General features: G+C 49.8%; 2 protein-coding genes across 10 annotated transcripts in view; one reads left to right on the top strand and one right to left on the bottom strand.

Moving 5' to 3' along the window:
• Positions 1-5,312, bottom strand: part of SPINK4 (serine peptidase inhibitor Kazal type 4) — a 67,016-nt gene extending 61,704 nt beyond the window's left edge. For 2 of the 9 annotated variants that reach the window (XM_026506382.4, XM_057313513.1), the window contains exons 1-3: positions 4,511-4,693; positions 1,027-1,181; positions 580-821 (exon numbers count right to left, since the gene is read on the bottom strand). In XM_026506382.4, the coding sequence (XP_026362167.1) occupies positions 580-743 (164 nt within the window). In that variant the 5' untranslated portion in view covers positions 744-821; positions 1,027-1,181; positions 4,511-4,693. Of the gene's footprint in view, positions 1-579; positions 822-1,026; positions 1,182-2,245; positions 2,334-4,412; positions 4,706-5,163 lie in introns of those variants that run through there. The other 7 variants (XM_026506390.4, XM_026506391.4, XM_026506379.4 and 4 more) reach the window with 6 other exon arrangements.
• The window catches only part of B4GALT1 (beta-1,4-galactosyltransferase 1), a 53,238-nt gene continuing 42,163 nt past the window's right edge, over positions 4,820-15,894 (top strand). Inside the window, exon 1 of the mRNA XM_026506378.4 lies at positions 4,820-5,458. Coding sequence (XP_026362163.1) covers positions 5,041-5,458 — 418 coding nt within the window. The 5' untranslated portion in view covers positions 4,820-5,040. The remainder of the gene's footprint in view (positions 5,459-15,894) is intronic.

The following is a 15,894-nucleotide window of genomic DNA, read 5'->3' as shown; positions in this document are numbered from 1 at the left end:
AACACCCGGTACTGGGCTGCCCTAATTCACAGAAACCCCTAACACCCCATGAATGCCCTCTTTACTCTGCTTGGGCTTTGACACCCCACACTGGGCTGCCACGCTCCCCACTCATCACCCTACCCTCTCTCCTCATTTGGTTGGGCCTTGACACACTGTCTATGACGTTTAGACTCCTACCTTGCTCATTTCTACCTAATGGCTTTTGGACTAAACTGCTCAGGAAGAGGTTGAAGGGAACTTGTTTTATAGTTTATAAGGCCCTGAACCTGAGGAATCATACCTGGACCTGATTTAGATGATGAAATTTTAGACCTGGAGCCTGCGCCTGAAGTCTTAAACAGGCTCAGCCTTTGGGGGATCTGGGAGGAGATTAACGTATTCTACATGTGGGAAAAATCTAAATAATTTGTGGCCACTGGGCACAGTGGTTTAAAAAAGATTCTTTACCCCTCCACCCAGCAAGAGGAGGACACATCTACCCCCTTTGAATCTAGACTGTCCAGTAAGTTGTTTTAACTAAAATACCCAAATAAGTGCTGCTGAAGGCTGGGCCTTATGGGATCGGCATCATCTTACCTTGTCTTGAAATGCTCCTTCTTGGAACGCACCCTCCAGTTTGTAAGGCAACCCAAGCAGCCGTGTGAAAGGCCTTTCTGGAAAGGTCCGAGTGGAGAAGAACCAAGGCCCCTGACCCACGACCATTCTAAATCAGCCTGTAGCCCACACAAACTGCTGGCCATGTGAGTGAGGCCATTTTGGAACTTCCAGCTGTGCCAGTGCCCCAGATGACACCATGTGAAGCAGAACTGCCAGTCAACCTATACAATTAGGAGAAAGAAATTGTTAGTTCGAAGACACTAAGTTTTGGGGTGCTATCTTATGCAGAAATAGATCATTGAAATAATGGTCCACCATGTGCCAGGCACTATTCCACGTCCTTCTGATCTACTGGGGTGAAAGAGAAGTGTAAACTGACGGGTGCAGATAAGGGCGCCGTGGAAGCGCAGAGGAAATGCTACTAACCGGCTGAAGGCAGCCCGGCAGGGAGAAGCAGAGCTGGGTGGCTCTGGGCAGATCAGCGCCGAAGAGGAAAACTACAAAACCCAGATTCCAGTTTTTGGCCAGTCAGCACTGCAGCTTCCTCTTCCAGGTATTTCCTCTGTGGGATTATTTTCCACCTGCCAAAGTGGAAAGTGGAAAGAGGTGGAGAAGGTTGCCTTGGGTCTGTTTCTGTTTCTAATACCAGTTCCTGTTTGGACAGCTGGACAATATTGTTCTGAAAGGTTTCTGACCTTCTGGACCTTTCTGAAGCAAAACATTTACAGACTGTAGGCCCCTCTAGATGGGGGTGGGGGTGCTGATAAGGCTGGTGGGAACCTCATTAGCTCTGCACGTTCCCAAGGTATAGACAGCAAGTGTTTCTTTCCCTTGCTTCCTGGCCAGAGAGAGGGTCCTGGGATAAGTCTGTGACCCCTAAACTCCTTCCCCTCCATCTTATCTCCAGGCCATTATCTGGATACATGGAAGACATATTTCCATTTCCCCCTCCTCTCAGTTTTCAGATGGCGGATTATTTAGACCCACCCTCACTCATTGGACAGGCATTTTCTTCTAGGCATAGGCTATTGGGATCAGCTTCACCTTGACCAATTTCCTGGTGAACAACTCTTACGTGTTTAAAATAACTTAGTGAGATGGGATGCCTGGGTGGCTCAGTCCATTGAGCATCCAATTCTTGACTTTGGCTCAGGTCACGATCTCAGAGTTGTGAGGTCGAGCCCCATGTCAGGCTCCGTGCTCAGCATGGAGCCTGCTTAAGATTCTCTCTCTTTCCCTCTGCTCCACCCCCAACCCCCTCATGCACACTCTCTCTAAAAATAAATAAATAAAAATAAATAAAGTTAAAATAACTTAGTGGGGTGCCTGGGTAGCTCAGTAAGTTAAGCATCAACTCTTGATTTGGCTCAGGTCATGATCTCTGGGTCGTGAGATTGAGCCCTGTGTCACGCTCTGTGCTGGGCATGGAGCCTACTTAAGATTCTCTCTCTCCCTCTCCCTCTGCCCTCTTTCTGTGTGTGTGTGTGTGTGCCCTTTCTCTCTCTCTCTCAAAATAAAATAAAATAAAATAAAATAAAATAAAATAAAATAAAATAAAAACTTAGCAACAGTTTCTTCCCTTCTCCCCTTCCCAATCAAGATGATCATAAACATTCATTTAACAGGTATTTTAACAAATATTTACTCAGTGTCCACTATGTACTAGTTCAGTTCCAGGAGCTGAGGATACAGTAGTGAAGAGAGAAAGTTCCTGCACTCATGGAGCTGATCTTCTAGCGAGAGAGACAGACAATAATAAATAAATATACAGTGTTGGGTAGTGATACATGCTCTGAAAAAAAAATCAAGCAGGTTAAGTAGATTTGGTTGGGGGACTATTCTACATAGGATAGTCTGAGAAGACCTCTTTCTTAAGGTGACATTTGAGAGATCTGAATTAAATATGAGGGATGAATATTTCAGACTAAGTGAACATCAAGTACAAAGGCCCTGAGGCAGGAAGAAATAAACAAATTCCAGAGAATAGCAATTAGGTTAGTGTGGCTAAAGCAGGTAGAACATGGTAGACAGTAACAGATGAGGGTGGGGAAGAGAGATAGGAACCAATTAGATAGGGCTCCTACACATTTGGATTTTGTTCTGAATAAACATGATCTGATTTAGGCTTATAAAGATCTTCCTAGATGTTGTTTGGGGAACAGACTGGGGAGGGGACAGGGAGGAGGTGAAAGCAGGGTGACCAATTAGGAAGCTACCATTATAACCCTGGCCAAAATGATGGTAGCTTGGTCCAAGATAGTTACAGCAGAATTAGTAAGTGGTTAATTCTGATGATTTAAATGTAGCACTGACAAGACTTGCTGAGGGACTGGAAATGGCATTTTAGCATAAGAGAGACACATCAAGGACATCTTTTAGGTTTTGGGCTTGAGGAACTGGCTGAAGGATGGTGCCACTCTCTGAGGTAGGTTTAGAATGAGAGTGTGGTAGAGAGAGTAGGTTGTCGAGGGGCAGGATGTATTGAGTTTGAGATGCCGGTAAGATAGGCACTTAAAGATAAGTCTGAAGATCCAGGCTGGAGATAGAAGTTCTGCAGTCATCAGCAAACAGATTATTATAAATTACTTCTAGGGAGTGTGTAGACAGAAAAGAGCATCATGTGTTATGTTCTCAGGCCTTGGGCAACTGCAGAAGACAGAAATTTTGTATCGTTTATATACAGATGTTATAAATCACTCCTAGGGAGCCGAACAGACAGAAAAGAACATCATGAACTATGGCCTGGGGCCTTCAACAACTGGAGAAGAGGAGGAGAAGCCTACAAGGGAGACAGAGGAGTGACTAGTGAAGTGAGGAAGATCAGGAAAGCCTGGTGTCCAGGGCCAATTGAGAAAAGTATTCTATATGATCATAACCAAGAGTCAACTCCTGAGCCTCAGTTTTCCCATCTGTGAAATGGAGATATAACAAGTGCCCACTTCAAAGTGTTGTTAGGATTGAGACAGTGCATATAAAGCATTTAGGCTTGTGCTTGACTGGCATATAGTAAACTCCCAAGCTATGTAAGTTATCACTATCATTTCCTCCACTTCAGAGTCGGCTGCCAGAGCCCTTAGCTTCTCCATCCACATACATAACAGCACTTCCATGAGTCTTTCTCAGGGGTGAGGTGTCCCTGCTCACTCAGGCATCAGGTGTGCCTGAGGAGTGGCCTCTGGGTCAAATTTGAACCAAGCAACTTCAGTGCCTAAGCCTCCCACCCAGACGTGCAAATCAACAAGCGGCAAATACGTTGTAAATAAAAGTTTTGGAGCCAGAATTCTGCCTCTGACTCTCACTAGCTGTGGGATCTTAGGTAAGCTTCTTAATCTTCCTGAGCCTTGAACTCTTTATCTGTAAAATGGGGACAATTCCTACTTCCTGGGATTGTGTCTGAGCGCACTGACGTAAACTGTAAACAAAACTGGCTGCTCTCCCGCAGGCCAGCAAGGGGCTTAGAGCCTCCTTGCCACCCTCCCACTCAAAGCACTTATCCTCGAGGGGCGGGATGCACTAGAAGAGGCACCCTACACACCCAAAACCGAGCTGGGTGGGCCTCTGAGATGCCCTAGGCTGGGCTGCCCTATACTGAGCCAGACAAGCGGAGACTCGTGCACTTTCCCGTGGGGCGCGGGTGAGCGGCGCCTCCTTGCTGGGCGCCCACATTGGTAGAGGAGTCTAGCCCCACCAAGGAAGGGGTAGCGAAACGTCCCAGAGAATCCGTCCGCAGTTGTCCGACCTCCCTCCCGGCGTCGAAGCCCGTTTCCTGGACAACCTTTTCCCATCCCTCTTCCGGACCCAATCAGGCCTACCGAGGCCCTCGGGCTGGAACGCGGTCGCGGCCCCCAACCCCTCAAGTCTACGACCAGCCGGCTTTCTGCGCCGCCGCGCTGTAGGCCCAGGCCCATACCCCAGCCCTTCAGCACCGCAGGAAGTGGCGGCGCCTCTCGAGGGCAGCCAGGAGGAGGAGGAGGAAGCGGAGGAGGCGCGGCTCGGTAGCCACCGAACCCACAGGGCGAGGGCTCGAGAGGAGGACGGTGTGGGAACCCGGGTGCGCCGCGCGGAGTCCCGGGGCTGCCCGCCGCCCTCGGGACGGCTCCGCCCCTTGCAGCCCCCTTCCGAGTCCCCGCCCGCGCATCGCGGCTCCGCCCTAGAGGCCCCGCCCTCCCGCTCGAGTCCCGAAAACCCCGCTCCAACTGGCGGCCCCGCCCCCACCCCCGCCCCCGCCCGCGCCTGGGGCGCACTTCTAGTTGCTGGGCGGTCGCGCCGGCTGGAGTCTCCGAGTTCAGTCGCCTGCCAGCCGGGGCAGCGATCCCTCCTCGCCTCCTCTGCCGGCCCCTCCCCCAAGAGCCGCGGTCGGGCAGCGCCTGGCCGGCGGCCCGCGGGCGGGCCGCCCCTCCCCGCTGTAGCCCACCCGCCTCTTAAAGCGGCGGCGGGAAGATGAGGTTTCGGGAGCCGCTCCTGGGCGGCAGCGCCGCGATGCCGGGCGCGTCCCTGCAGCGGGCCTGCCGCCTGCTCGTGTTCGTCTGCGCGCTGCATCTTGGCGTCACCCTCGTCTACTACCTGGCCGGCCGCGACTTGAGCCGCCTGCCTCAGCTGGTCGGAGTCCCCACACCGCTGCAGGGCGGCTCGAACGGCGCCGCAGCAATCGAGCAGCCCTCCGGGGAGCTCCGACCTCGAGGGGCCCCGCCTCCGCCGCCTTTGGACGCTTCCTCCGAGCTGCGCTCGGGTCGCGACTCCAGCCCAGACACGCACTCTCACCCCGGCTCCGGTTCCGCCAGCAACTTGACTTCGGCCCCAGTGCCCTCCACCACAGCGCTGTCGCTGCTCGCATGCCCTGAGGAGTCCCCACTGCTCGGTAAGGACTCGGGGACTTTCCCGAATTTCCTCGGCAGGGTCCCCTGGACGTTCGCCCGTGCCCTCTTCCAGGATATCCAGCCTCCCAGTTCCGGATCACCGTCCCTAATCCCAGAGGTTCCGGGCTGGATGGCGTGAGAGGGTGGGAGGCGAGTCCTTTCGGATTCACGTTGAAGGCTGGGGTGGGGGTGGTACAAGGAAGCCGCAGGCCCCTCTGGCCCCAGAACCGGAGAAGGCCTTGGAGACTTCCCTGCTCTGGCCCAGGCCTCAAGAAGTTTTGGAGTTTGAGTTTGCTTAGGGCTTGGAGCTGCCTTCACCCTGCTCAGTCTGCTGGGACCAAGAGGCAGCTCAGAGTAACCCACTCGAGTTTGGGAAACTGATGATGAGGCCTCCAGTGGGGAAGGAAGTTGACCTCCCAGTTCACATCCAGTTCACATATCTTGTCTTCCCCTAGAACCACTCTCTCCTGAGCGTGGGTTAACTTTTTGTGAGCTTTTGGGCAAGTGACTTGTTAACCTCTGGTTTTTCATCAGTTAAATGGGGAAGATAAATGGTACCTGTGTCAGGGTTGTTTTGGAAGATTAGATGAAACAATGTAAACAAGTATTTACATTAATGAAGGTAAGCCCTTAATAAATTGTTAACTATTGTGTCAAGTTCCTCCTCTGTGTAGATCCCTGCCCTGGGGCCTTCCTACCCTGCTTCCTGCCCCTGTACGGTCCCAAAACCTAAGTGAGCAGAGCCCTCTGAGGGACTGAGGGTGTTTGTAGGAGTACCATGTGTGTACCATAGGGGCTGGAGGGCTAAATTGTAACCAGTTCACACTGAGTTGACCCTTGCGGGGAGAATCTTGGTCTCAGGTGTCTTGCCCAGGTAATCGGAAGGGTGGCCACCAGCCTCTGTTTCGGCATATGCTGGGAGCTTGAGAGGATGGGTTTTCATTCTTCCTATCTGGAGGAGGCTGAGCCCTTGCCTGCCGGCAGAATGTTTCCTTGACCTGTGATCCACAGGCAGTCAGGCCCACGGCAGCCACAGGTTGTTCCCAAGATTATCATACAGGTGGCTGCTCATTTTTAACGCCATTAGAGATTGTTGTTCTGAGTGAGGGGCCCTGGCAGGAGGGCAGGCATCCTGCCAATAGGAACTCTGTCACCTTCCCGCAAAGCCCTGGCAGAACAGGCCTTCTACATGCTCTTGCTCAATTTCTCCAATAATTACTTCAATATTTTCATATCAAGTTTGGGAGGAAGCTCTTGGAATTGGTCAGACATGAATTGTGGAAATAAAGGAACTTTTTTTTTTTTTTTAAAGCAGAAAGCTGAATCCCTTTGGTGGTTAGTCTGGGAAGCAGACTAGTCTTATAAAATAAAGTTGAATACTTGCCCTGCTGTTAAAGTGTCTGGCCTCAGGCATCTTACAGAGTTTCTCACAGTCTCTTATGTGTAAAATGGGGTTGTTGGTGCTTAACTCACAGGGTTGTTTTTAGGACTAAATGAGATTGTGTACATTAAGTACATGGCAAATAGGACTTGGGACTTCAAGTTCCATTTTCTCAGACTCCCTCGGGGATGGCTGTGAACAGCCGAGAGAAAGGGGGAAGAGAGAGGTAAGTCCCCAGAACCCAGAGTTAGCCAGTTTTTATCTTTTTGTTTTTAATTGTTGCCTAGACGTTTATGCAGAAAAAAAGAGAAATTAGCAAATTAAAGTGCCCCAAAGTTCATTAGATTGGTACTTGAGGTATAAGGTCTTCCCAATGAAGTGTGAGAACCCGTGGTGCTTTGTTTTTGTTTTGTAATGGTGTTCCTAGTGATTGGTGACCAGTTACTGGTATTTCTGAGCTGAATTTTGAATTGGCAGCATGAAGGGACTTCCTGAGAGATAACATTTGAAGGGCTGGGAGAGAGGCCCTGGGTCTTCTGTAGCTTGGCCACCTTCGTGTGACATGCATGGAACCGTGATGTTTGGGCTGCTGCTGTGGAGGTCCCACACAGTGAAGGTGGAGGGTTTTCCTTCATTGTAATTGAACCCTTAGGTTTGAGTGGTTGTGTGCAGCTCTCTGAATGGGGGCTCCTGGCTGAGAGGGGGCCTCAAGGAAGCTGAAAGTCTCTCTAGGAGTGTGTGGGTGGGGGGAGTTGAGCCCATCTGTTCATCTGGGCAGGTGTCAACCAAAGCCCTTGCGGGGTGGTTTTGAGGTTGATGGGAGAAAGCATCCGTGGGGTTTAGAACTGTGGCCTTTTCACTACTTGCAGTTCCTTTCCACGACTTGGCTCGACTTTCTGGTGTCCAGGGGTCTGGGTCAGACACTGTGATAAGCTCCTGTTTGGTACGTGGAGGATAATGGGCATGCCCTTCCCTGGAGGAGCCAGGCACCAGACTGGGCTGTTGATGGGTCACTCTTTGATGCCTTGTGGCTTGTCCTTCGTGGGATAAACTTCAGATAGACTTGGGCTTGGATCCTGCCTGTGTCTATTCTGTGTGACATAAGGCCGGTTGCAGTGTGTGGAGCCGTTGCAGGCCCTGCCTCAGGATCCCCCATGGGCTAGTGCGAGGCCTTCAGGAATAGGGCCTGCAGGGGGGAGGTGGGCCTTTCCTGAGTATTCCTCCAAGTTCCCAGGGGAGTTCTCCCAGAAAGTTCAGGCCTGCAGGCACTGTTCTCTGGGCCCTCAGGCCGTGCAGCATCTAGTCCACTGAACATGGTCATGAGGCTCCCTTTCCTGGCTGCCTGGGTGTTTGCCTGAGTTGTAGTGAACCTGGGAGGAATAGTGGTCTTGCATTTTCTTTTCTTTTCCTGGGATGTTCGTCTCTGCTCAGATTTGGTGGCAGCTCAGCGTGACTTGATTGGTGCTGGCCCTGGCACTGCCAGCCCAGAGAGGGTCTAGGTGGGGGGGGGCAGTACCTCAGGTTGGACTGGTTAGGGGAGGTGACTGACCTGGGGGCTCACCTGGGGCCTGGTACAGCTGGTACAGTCCCCTCAAGGGTATATGGAGTGTGGGGGGTGAGTAGAGGACTGTTTAAACCCAGAGGCTTCCTTTGCCCATCTGTGCTTTGAAAGGTTCCTCTTCATTTGTTCAAATGAGGTCTCTGATCTAGAGGTGGGCACCATAGAGTAATGGGCACCTGGGCCAGCAAACAGCCACCATAGGTAGCTAGGGTCCTAGGAGAACACTTGTCCATGAGTCAATTTCCCCAGCTTTTGTGGGGGCTGTCAACCTAGCCTCTGTCAGGGTTTGTGCCCTTGGGAAGACAAAGCACTTTCCGGGTCTTTGCTTGGCTCTCAGCTCTCAGGTGTTTTTCCAGCAGCATGCTTTTCCCTTCTCCCCCCTTCTCACATATGTGCACATGTGGACATGAGCAGGCTGCCCAGGACAAAATGTACTTTGAGGACATCTGTCCCAGCCTCAGCTTGGGGAAGGGCTCTTTCTCCCCTTTGCGTCTTGGAGCCTCATCGCCTTCTGGCTTGGGGTAGAGCCTCATCCTCAGAGTTGGGGGAGACACGGGGACCCTCCCCTTGTCCAGGTCTTTAAGCTCTGGGAGATTAGGTAGCTAGTACTTTAAACTAGTTTGTCCTATTCTTCCTTGAAAAAAATAGTTTATTGGCAAATACAAAGATATACCTTCTTGTCTAACAGTCTGAGATTGAGAAATACCCTCTATGACTATTGGGCTTGCTTCCTTCCACTCAGCCTGATGGTGGCAGGAGTGATTCCTATCTGTTGCAATCTATCCCAGACTCTGAGCAAGCATGGAAGCCTCCATCTCATGGACCAGGTAGACACTCCTTGGGACATGGGGAGCAAGAGTCAAATGTGGGATTGGATTCAAACTGTGGCATCTTGGACTCATAGCATTCCAGGATGGGACTGTCTAGTTCCCTGGCCCCATCCCTCATTGTGCTCGGTCTGGAACTCAGGTATCCTGCTTCCCAGCCCAGTGCTCTTCCTTGAGCTTATTGCCCAGTAGACACCTAGTGCAGAGGCTCAGAGTAGGCTAACAGGACCTAGAATTTGGGAGGATCCTTGCTAGGTATGTCTGTGTGTCCATCTGAAGGGTCTTATGTGGCAGCTGGCCTGGACATCCCTTCATGGCTAAGGCATCTGGTAACTTCATTCATTAGTTCCAGCAATGCACCTATCCTGTGCTGGGCACTAGAGCTGCAAAGAAGATGCCACAATGCCTCTTCTTTAAGAACTCATAGTCCAGGCAGAGGAGGCATAATTAAACTGTGCTGATGTCATTTAGGGAAACTAAAATGTGTGTGTGTTTAGTCTCTCCCTCTCCTATCCATCCCACCTTTCCTTTCCTTTCCTTTCCTTTCCTTTCCTTTCCTTTCCTTTCCTTTTCCTTCCTTCCTTCCTTCCTTCCTTCCTTCCTTCCTTCCTTCCTTCCTTCCTCTTATTCAGAAACCCAGAGTTGATATCAAAGTTCTTGAGTCCTGGTTTTAGTTGTTCCTCTAATTTCTGAAGCCTCAAATTAGCTCTGCTGAGTAATCTGTACCTTTCTGCTTTATAATGACTGTTATGAGACATCAGCAGCCATATGGTCTTTGGGTAGCAGCAGGGTAGAGATTTCCAGGCTGGGACTAGACTAATTTATGGGTTGGGAATGACAGGACAGTTAATGCTCAGGTGGTCCCTGCCTGTCCGTGGATTTCACCCTGAGGATCTTCGGGCTTTGGGGGCAGGGCTGGGAGGTTCATCACCTTTGGGCTTAGGTGGGCTCTGGGTGTGTATGAAAGGGGCCCAGTCATCCTGTGGTCAAGTCACACCTAGTGATTTCTTCCCCGCTTGCATACCCAGTGCCTACTATGCCGTCTTCACTATTCAGTGTTCCCTGCCTGCTCCTGGCAAGAAGCAGAGACTGGAATTCTGCTTGTAATCATATCCACCTGGAAATTCCAGTTATTCTTATCTGGGTAAGTGGCAATCCATTTGTTTTAGGACAAGTGGTCTGCCCTTGCAGCTTAAATCCCTTGGGTCCTGGCACCATGGCCATGTTACACTTGGCTCTGGCACTGCCCAGGGTGGTCCGGGCAATGAGGTTACTGTAAAGGCCAGCCAGACCCTAACTCCTGGGGGAGTTAACCAGGCATGGGATTGTGAGCGTCCCTGGGAGCTGGACTGTGGCTGTGATTGTGAAGGCCCCAGTTTGGGGGGGGGGGGTCTCCATGTTTACCTGGGCCTACGCGGGTCACCAGCTTGGAGAGAGATTGTAGATCCTGTTGTAAAGGTCAGAACCTCCAGGTTCGACGGTCGTGCTGGCTTAAGGTCAGGGGATAGGGTCCGGTTGGGAGCTGGTTCTGAGTGGACGTGGCCTAACGGGATTCGTCCTTAGAAGGCAGAAGGGCTGAGTCACACGCTCAGTGTTTCAGGTTCCACTTTCCAGCTTGGCCTCAGCCCGCCCCTTCCCTACACAAATGAGGGCCAGGAGATATATAATTGGCTGTTGCTGAATTCTTTGGCAGTGATTTTAATGTCTGGTCTGGGTGTGTTATGTAGCTGCTTCCCTTTCCCCTGCCACCCCTCCAAAGCCCCTCACGAAGCCCAGAGAGAGGGAACGAGTCGCGTCCCTGGAATGCGACAGGCTAGGGCTGTGGGTCTTTGCTTTTCCCTGTATTTTTTTGAAGAGTGGGTAATCTCTTTCTCTTTTTTGTAAAAAGTAATGTAGGCTCATTGAAAATAACTTGAAAAGTTAAAAGAGGTAGAAAAGCACGCCTGTATTCCTTTCACTTAGAGGAAACATATTGGCGTATCTCCTGCTAGGCTTTTTCCTGTACATATTTAAGAATATAGATGAACAGATAGATTGGTATAGATAGACATAGATAGCCTGGTATCCAGTGTTTGTCACTTAAGATTATTTCTCACGAACTTGGTCCTACACCTTTAAAAACTCCCAAAGCTGTGTCATTCTGTTAGCTGAATATGCTATAACTTTCTTTTATCATTCAGTTGTTGTTGAACACACAAACATGTCGTTTTTGGTTTTTCTTGGTGGCTCTGCATAAAGGCTCTGCATACGGCATTGCACTTTCTGGATTGTTTCATGAGTAGAGGGAAGAAAAGGGTGAATGCTTTTTGAGAAGAGCTAGGTTTTAAAACCAGTCTTACAAAAAAATAGACCCATTCAAAATTATAGGGTTACTTAATGCTGGCAGAGGAGTATCATTTATTGCTGAATGAAGGACATGTCTAGAATTCTGATTAAAAAGGAAACTAGGTGCAGGAAGTGCCTGGGGCAGGGGCAGGGGGCCAAGCTGTAGGATGGACACTTGGGATCAGACTGAGCAGAAATCTGTTGTCAACAGAAGCAGTGGGGGTGATGCCCCAGGAGTCTGCTTTCTCAGTAACTTCTCCATTTGTGTCCATAGCAGCCAAGTGCCTGCGCTAGGCTTATGTGGACTGTGGCACTGGGGCCCTAGTGCTGGGGAAATACCAACTAGCTAACCCAGTGCAGTTGACATGACTGACTGTTTCCACAGAGCTGCGGGGGAACACGCTAGCAAATTGGACCGTGAAGCAAACAGCACAGCGCTCCCACCTCCAGGGGTTCTGAGATCTGGGGAGCGGCCATATAGGTTTCCAGGAATTGCTTTTGAGAGAAGCCTCAGAGACCATTAGAGCCCAGCGCTCAGTAGGGACTTGTTCAGGTGGTTTGAGCAATCTAGTCTCAGGCCAGTAGGCCAGGCTCTTCCCAAGGTGTCCTTGCACTTTTAAGTTATTCCACTTTGATTGCCCTCACCGGATCTACATTCTCCCCTTCTGAGGGCCACTTAGGCTTTGGGAATCTGCCAGGGGTCATTTGGCCCAGAGCCTGGGGATCCAGGGGGAGGCTGTGCTGAGGGAAGGGCGGGGTTATGTCAGACCAGCATGACCAGTACGGGATGAGGTCAGATTCCTTCCTGCTCCACCACATGAGTCTGGAGGTCATGGGGAGGGGCCCTGGCAGGGGGTTCACTAATTGCCTGGCCCCATGACAGTGTGCGTTTTAAAAATGCCTTTAAAAGTTTCTTTAAAAGTTCTTCCTGTTTTGCATAATGTCCTTTTGCCTTTGACATCCTGAAAGTGTAGAGCTGTTGTTGGCGTCTTAGGACACCTCCGCCACCAGCTCGAAAAAACGATAGTACTCCAAGTTAAGGGTGGGTGTAGGGAAACTGGTACTTGCATCATAGGAGCTTGGTGACTTGGCATTGAGGTGTTAGGTAGCTCCTGGCCTTCGGATGAGTATAAAGGCATCTTGGGCAGGCTGAGAATGGGTAGACCTGAGTCTTCACCCCAAGTCAGGAGGAGCCCTAAGGAAGATGGTGAATGAACACCGATTTGCTCACTCAGCAAGCTTTTGTTGGTAACCACACTCTCTGAAGTATGGGAGATAGACCTGAACAAGGGCTGGTCCCCGCTCAGCAGTGGACAGACCCTGGCAATATGGTATAGCCAGAGAGGGGAAGTGTGGGTGTCCCCAAGGAACTGAGGAGGTGCAGAGAACCAGATGGGTGATCTGGGCTACGTCCAGACTCAAAACGAAGGGCCTCTCTTCCAACACTGATTTTAGCATCTCTGTGTCTCTGTGTTTGAACAGTCTCCCTGGTTAGGAAGGGCAAGGGTCTACTGCTGATCGCAGCCTGTAATTTCCTCTGGTTGCTGTCACATGGGAAGAAGGCCATGGCTGCAGTCCCAGTTGCTGCATACAGTCACCAGCAGGGCAGGAGAGGACAGGAAGTGGGAGGCAGAGTGGAAGGAAGATAATGAAAGAGGGAAGCTGGTGCAGTAGGGACCATGCTGGATAGGGGAAGGCTGAAGATAGCAAGACTGAGGGCCCGAAGGAGAGAAGGTGAAGGGAGAGGGAGGTACAGAACGAGGGGGTTCGTGGTCTGTAGGCAGTAGGGGCAAGTCTAAAAGGCCACTGGTGTAAGAATTCCGTGTTCTGGTCCTTCTCCTCCCAACTCATTGCATCATTTTGGGCAAGTCCCAACTCTGTCTGTCCCTCTTTCCCTCTCTGAAGTTTGAATGGGCTGGACCTGTTGGTCTTTAGTGCTCTTCCTTCTCTTCCTCCTGAAGTCTGGGTTGGTATGGGGGGAAATCCTGGTCATATCTGCATCATGAAAGGTCTCTGAAATTCCCTGTGAAGCTCACTACCCACTGCCCATTTCAGGGCTCTCCTGGTGAGACTTTTGTTGAGGATGTCATCTTTTCTAAGGAGGCACAAACATTTTAGCAGGTGAATGCCCTTTGAAATGGCACGGGGAATGTTTCTTTTCATCACTCTGGCTAGCTGTGTGATGTGGGAGCGATGTTTTCCTTTCTGTGCCTCAGTGCTCTCACCTGTAAAATGGGGATAACAATAGTGTCCAGCTCATAGATGTTGTGAGGTTCAGGTAGTAGGCATAAAAAGACCTAAAACAGTGCCCAACACTGAATAAGCTCTGAATGTATGTTATCTGTTATCGGTAGCACTAATAGTTCTTATTTGTGAGGATTTTGGCTTTTGCTTTGTAGGATTTCTTCCTTTTTTTTCTGTTGTTTAGTTGAAAATACATCACCACATTAAATGTTTAAAAAAATATTATTCTATTATTTACCATTGTAACCAAACATATGCCGACCACTGTAGCAAAAGTTGACAATGCTTTCTAAATACATACATACTTTACTCTGTTGTAATTGTAGCATGAAACTATTTTGCATTCTGCTCATTTCATTCAATGCTATCTTAAACTGTTATGTCATTCATAATTATCCTAATTATCTTTTCAAGCTGCTATCTAAAATCCTTATGGAGGGGTGCCTGGGTGACTCAGTCGGTTAAGCATCCGACTCTTGATTTCCGCTCAGGTCATGATCTCAGGGTGATGAGATCAAGCCCCACGTGGGGCTCCCCGCTTACCAGGGAGTCTGCTTGAGATTCTTTCTCTCCTTTTCCTTCTGCCCCTCTTCCCTCAAATAAATAAATAGATAAATAAATCTTCAAAAAAAAATTAAATCCTTACCGATATTCCCTTAGCATTCAGTGTTCCAGGGTTCTCCATCATAGTCCGTTTTTTTTTTTAATCATAGATAATCTTGAACATTTTCTCTTGTGTTTAGCCCTTTGCTTCAGTTGAATTATTTCCTTGGGATAAATTTCTAGAGAGGAATTAGGCTAGGGGAGATAGTTATCTTTATGACATTGATTCACATTGTCACTTGCTTTCCAGGAGTGTTGGAATAATCCACAGGCCCTCAACTGTAAATTCCTGGACTAGAGATATTGGCTTTTAAAAAATATGGATAACTAGGGAAAGTCGGATCTATCTGGAGTCTCGCATTGACACGCCCAACTTGTGTGTGTGTGTGTGTGCGTTAAGTCCCTTGTGTAACGCTCTGGGGCCACCTTGGACGTGAGGCTCTTCCTGTACGCCGTTGTGTCTGGGCAGTTCCTGCTGAGGTCTCCAAAAAGGAGCCTTATTGGTGCCTTTTTCAACACCTCATGTACCTTTGCCAAAGAGTTGATTTACACAAGGTAAGAAGCTTTCCTCCTTCCTTTATTTGTGGAGCCAAACCTGTAGGATGGGGGCAGACCGTGGCTTTACAAGCCTGGCTTCAAAATGGTGTTGGTCTAAAACTTTGTAGGTTGATGTACCGCATGCAGCCATCCACAGAAGCCACGTTCGGTTCTGACGGGCTAGCCTGGGTACCTGACCACCTAACCCAGGCGGATCCATTCCAGTGTGACAGCCCTGATTGAGGGGATCCAGAAATGAGGCCCAAAGGAAGAAAGGCTTAAATTATGTTGGGTAAAAATAAGTTGATCAATAGCTATGAATCGCCAGTTCTGCCTCTGTGGCCGCCCCCTTCACATGCCTCTTTTATAGATAAACAGGAGCCTTCTGACATCCATAAGTAGTAAAATGACTTTGGAGGCAGTGATTTCAGCGACCAGAGGTTTACAAATTAAGCAGATGGGGTGCATTGGACTTGTGACAGCTGCTCCTTTCATCTCGTAGCCCCTCTTGTCCTCTTCTGCCTTGTTCCGCAGCAGTCAGCTGTGATTTAACAAGGTGCTCCCTGGATCCATTTGCAGTCAGGCCAGAGCTGCTGTCTAGCATATTGTTCCTGGGGTGCCCAGGGCAATACTTTCTTCCTGTGTAAAATGGGGAGATAATTCTTACTTCAAGGTGTTGATAAGAGGATTGAATGAGATGAGGTATGGTGGTGGTGTCCGTGCTCTGTCTTTTGTTCGATGTCTAACCCCATTCCCTTGGGTGCAGAAGACATACACTCAGCATAGTAGGCTGCAGAGTAAAATTTCCTCCAAATGCAGGTTTGTTTGTTTGTTTTCCATCTGGCCTGGGGCAGACGTAAGAGGATAAGAGAGAGGTGTGAGGCTGTAACCACAACTTAGGGACAGGGTTTAGCCTGGAGCCAGGGTTTAGTGGAAACTGTAGCCTGCTTTGATAAAGAG

Source organism: Ursus arctos, unplaced genomic scaffold (genome assembly GCF_023065955.2).
Source record: "Ursus arctos isolate Adak ecotype North America unplaced genomic scaffold, UrsArc2.0 scaffold_18, whole genome shotgun sequence".
Lineage (NCBI taxonomy): Eukaryota > Metazoa > Chordata > Mammalia > Carnivora > Ursidae > Ursus > Ursus arctos.
Note: the sequence above shows the minus strand (reverse complement) of the source record. Positions and strands in the feature narration are given on the sequence as shown.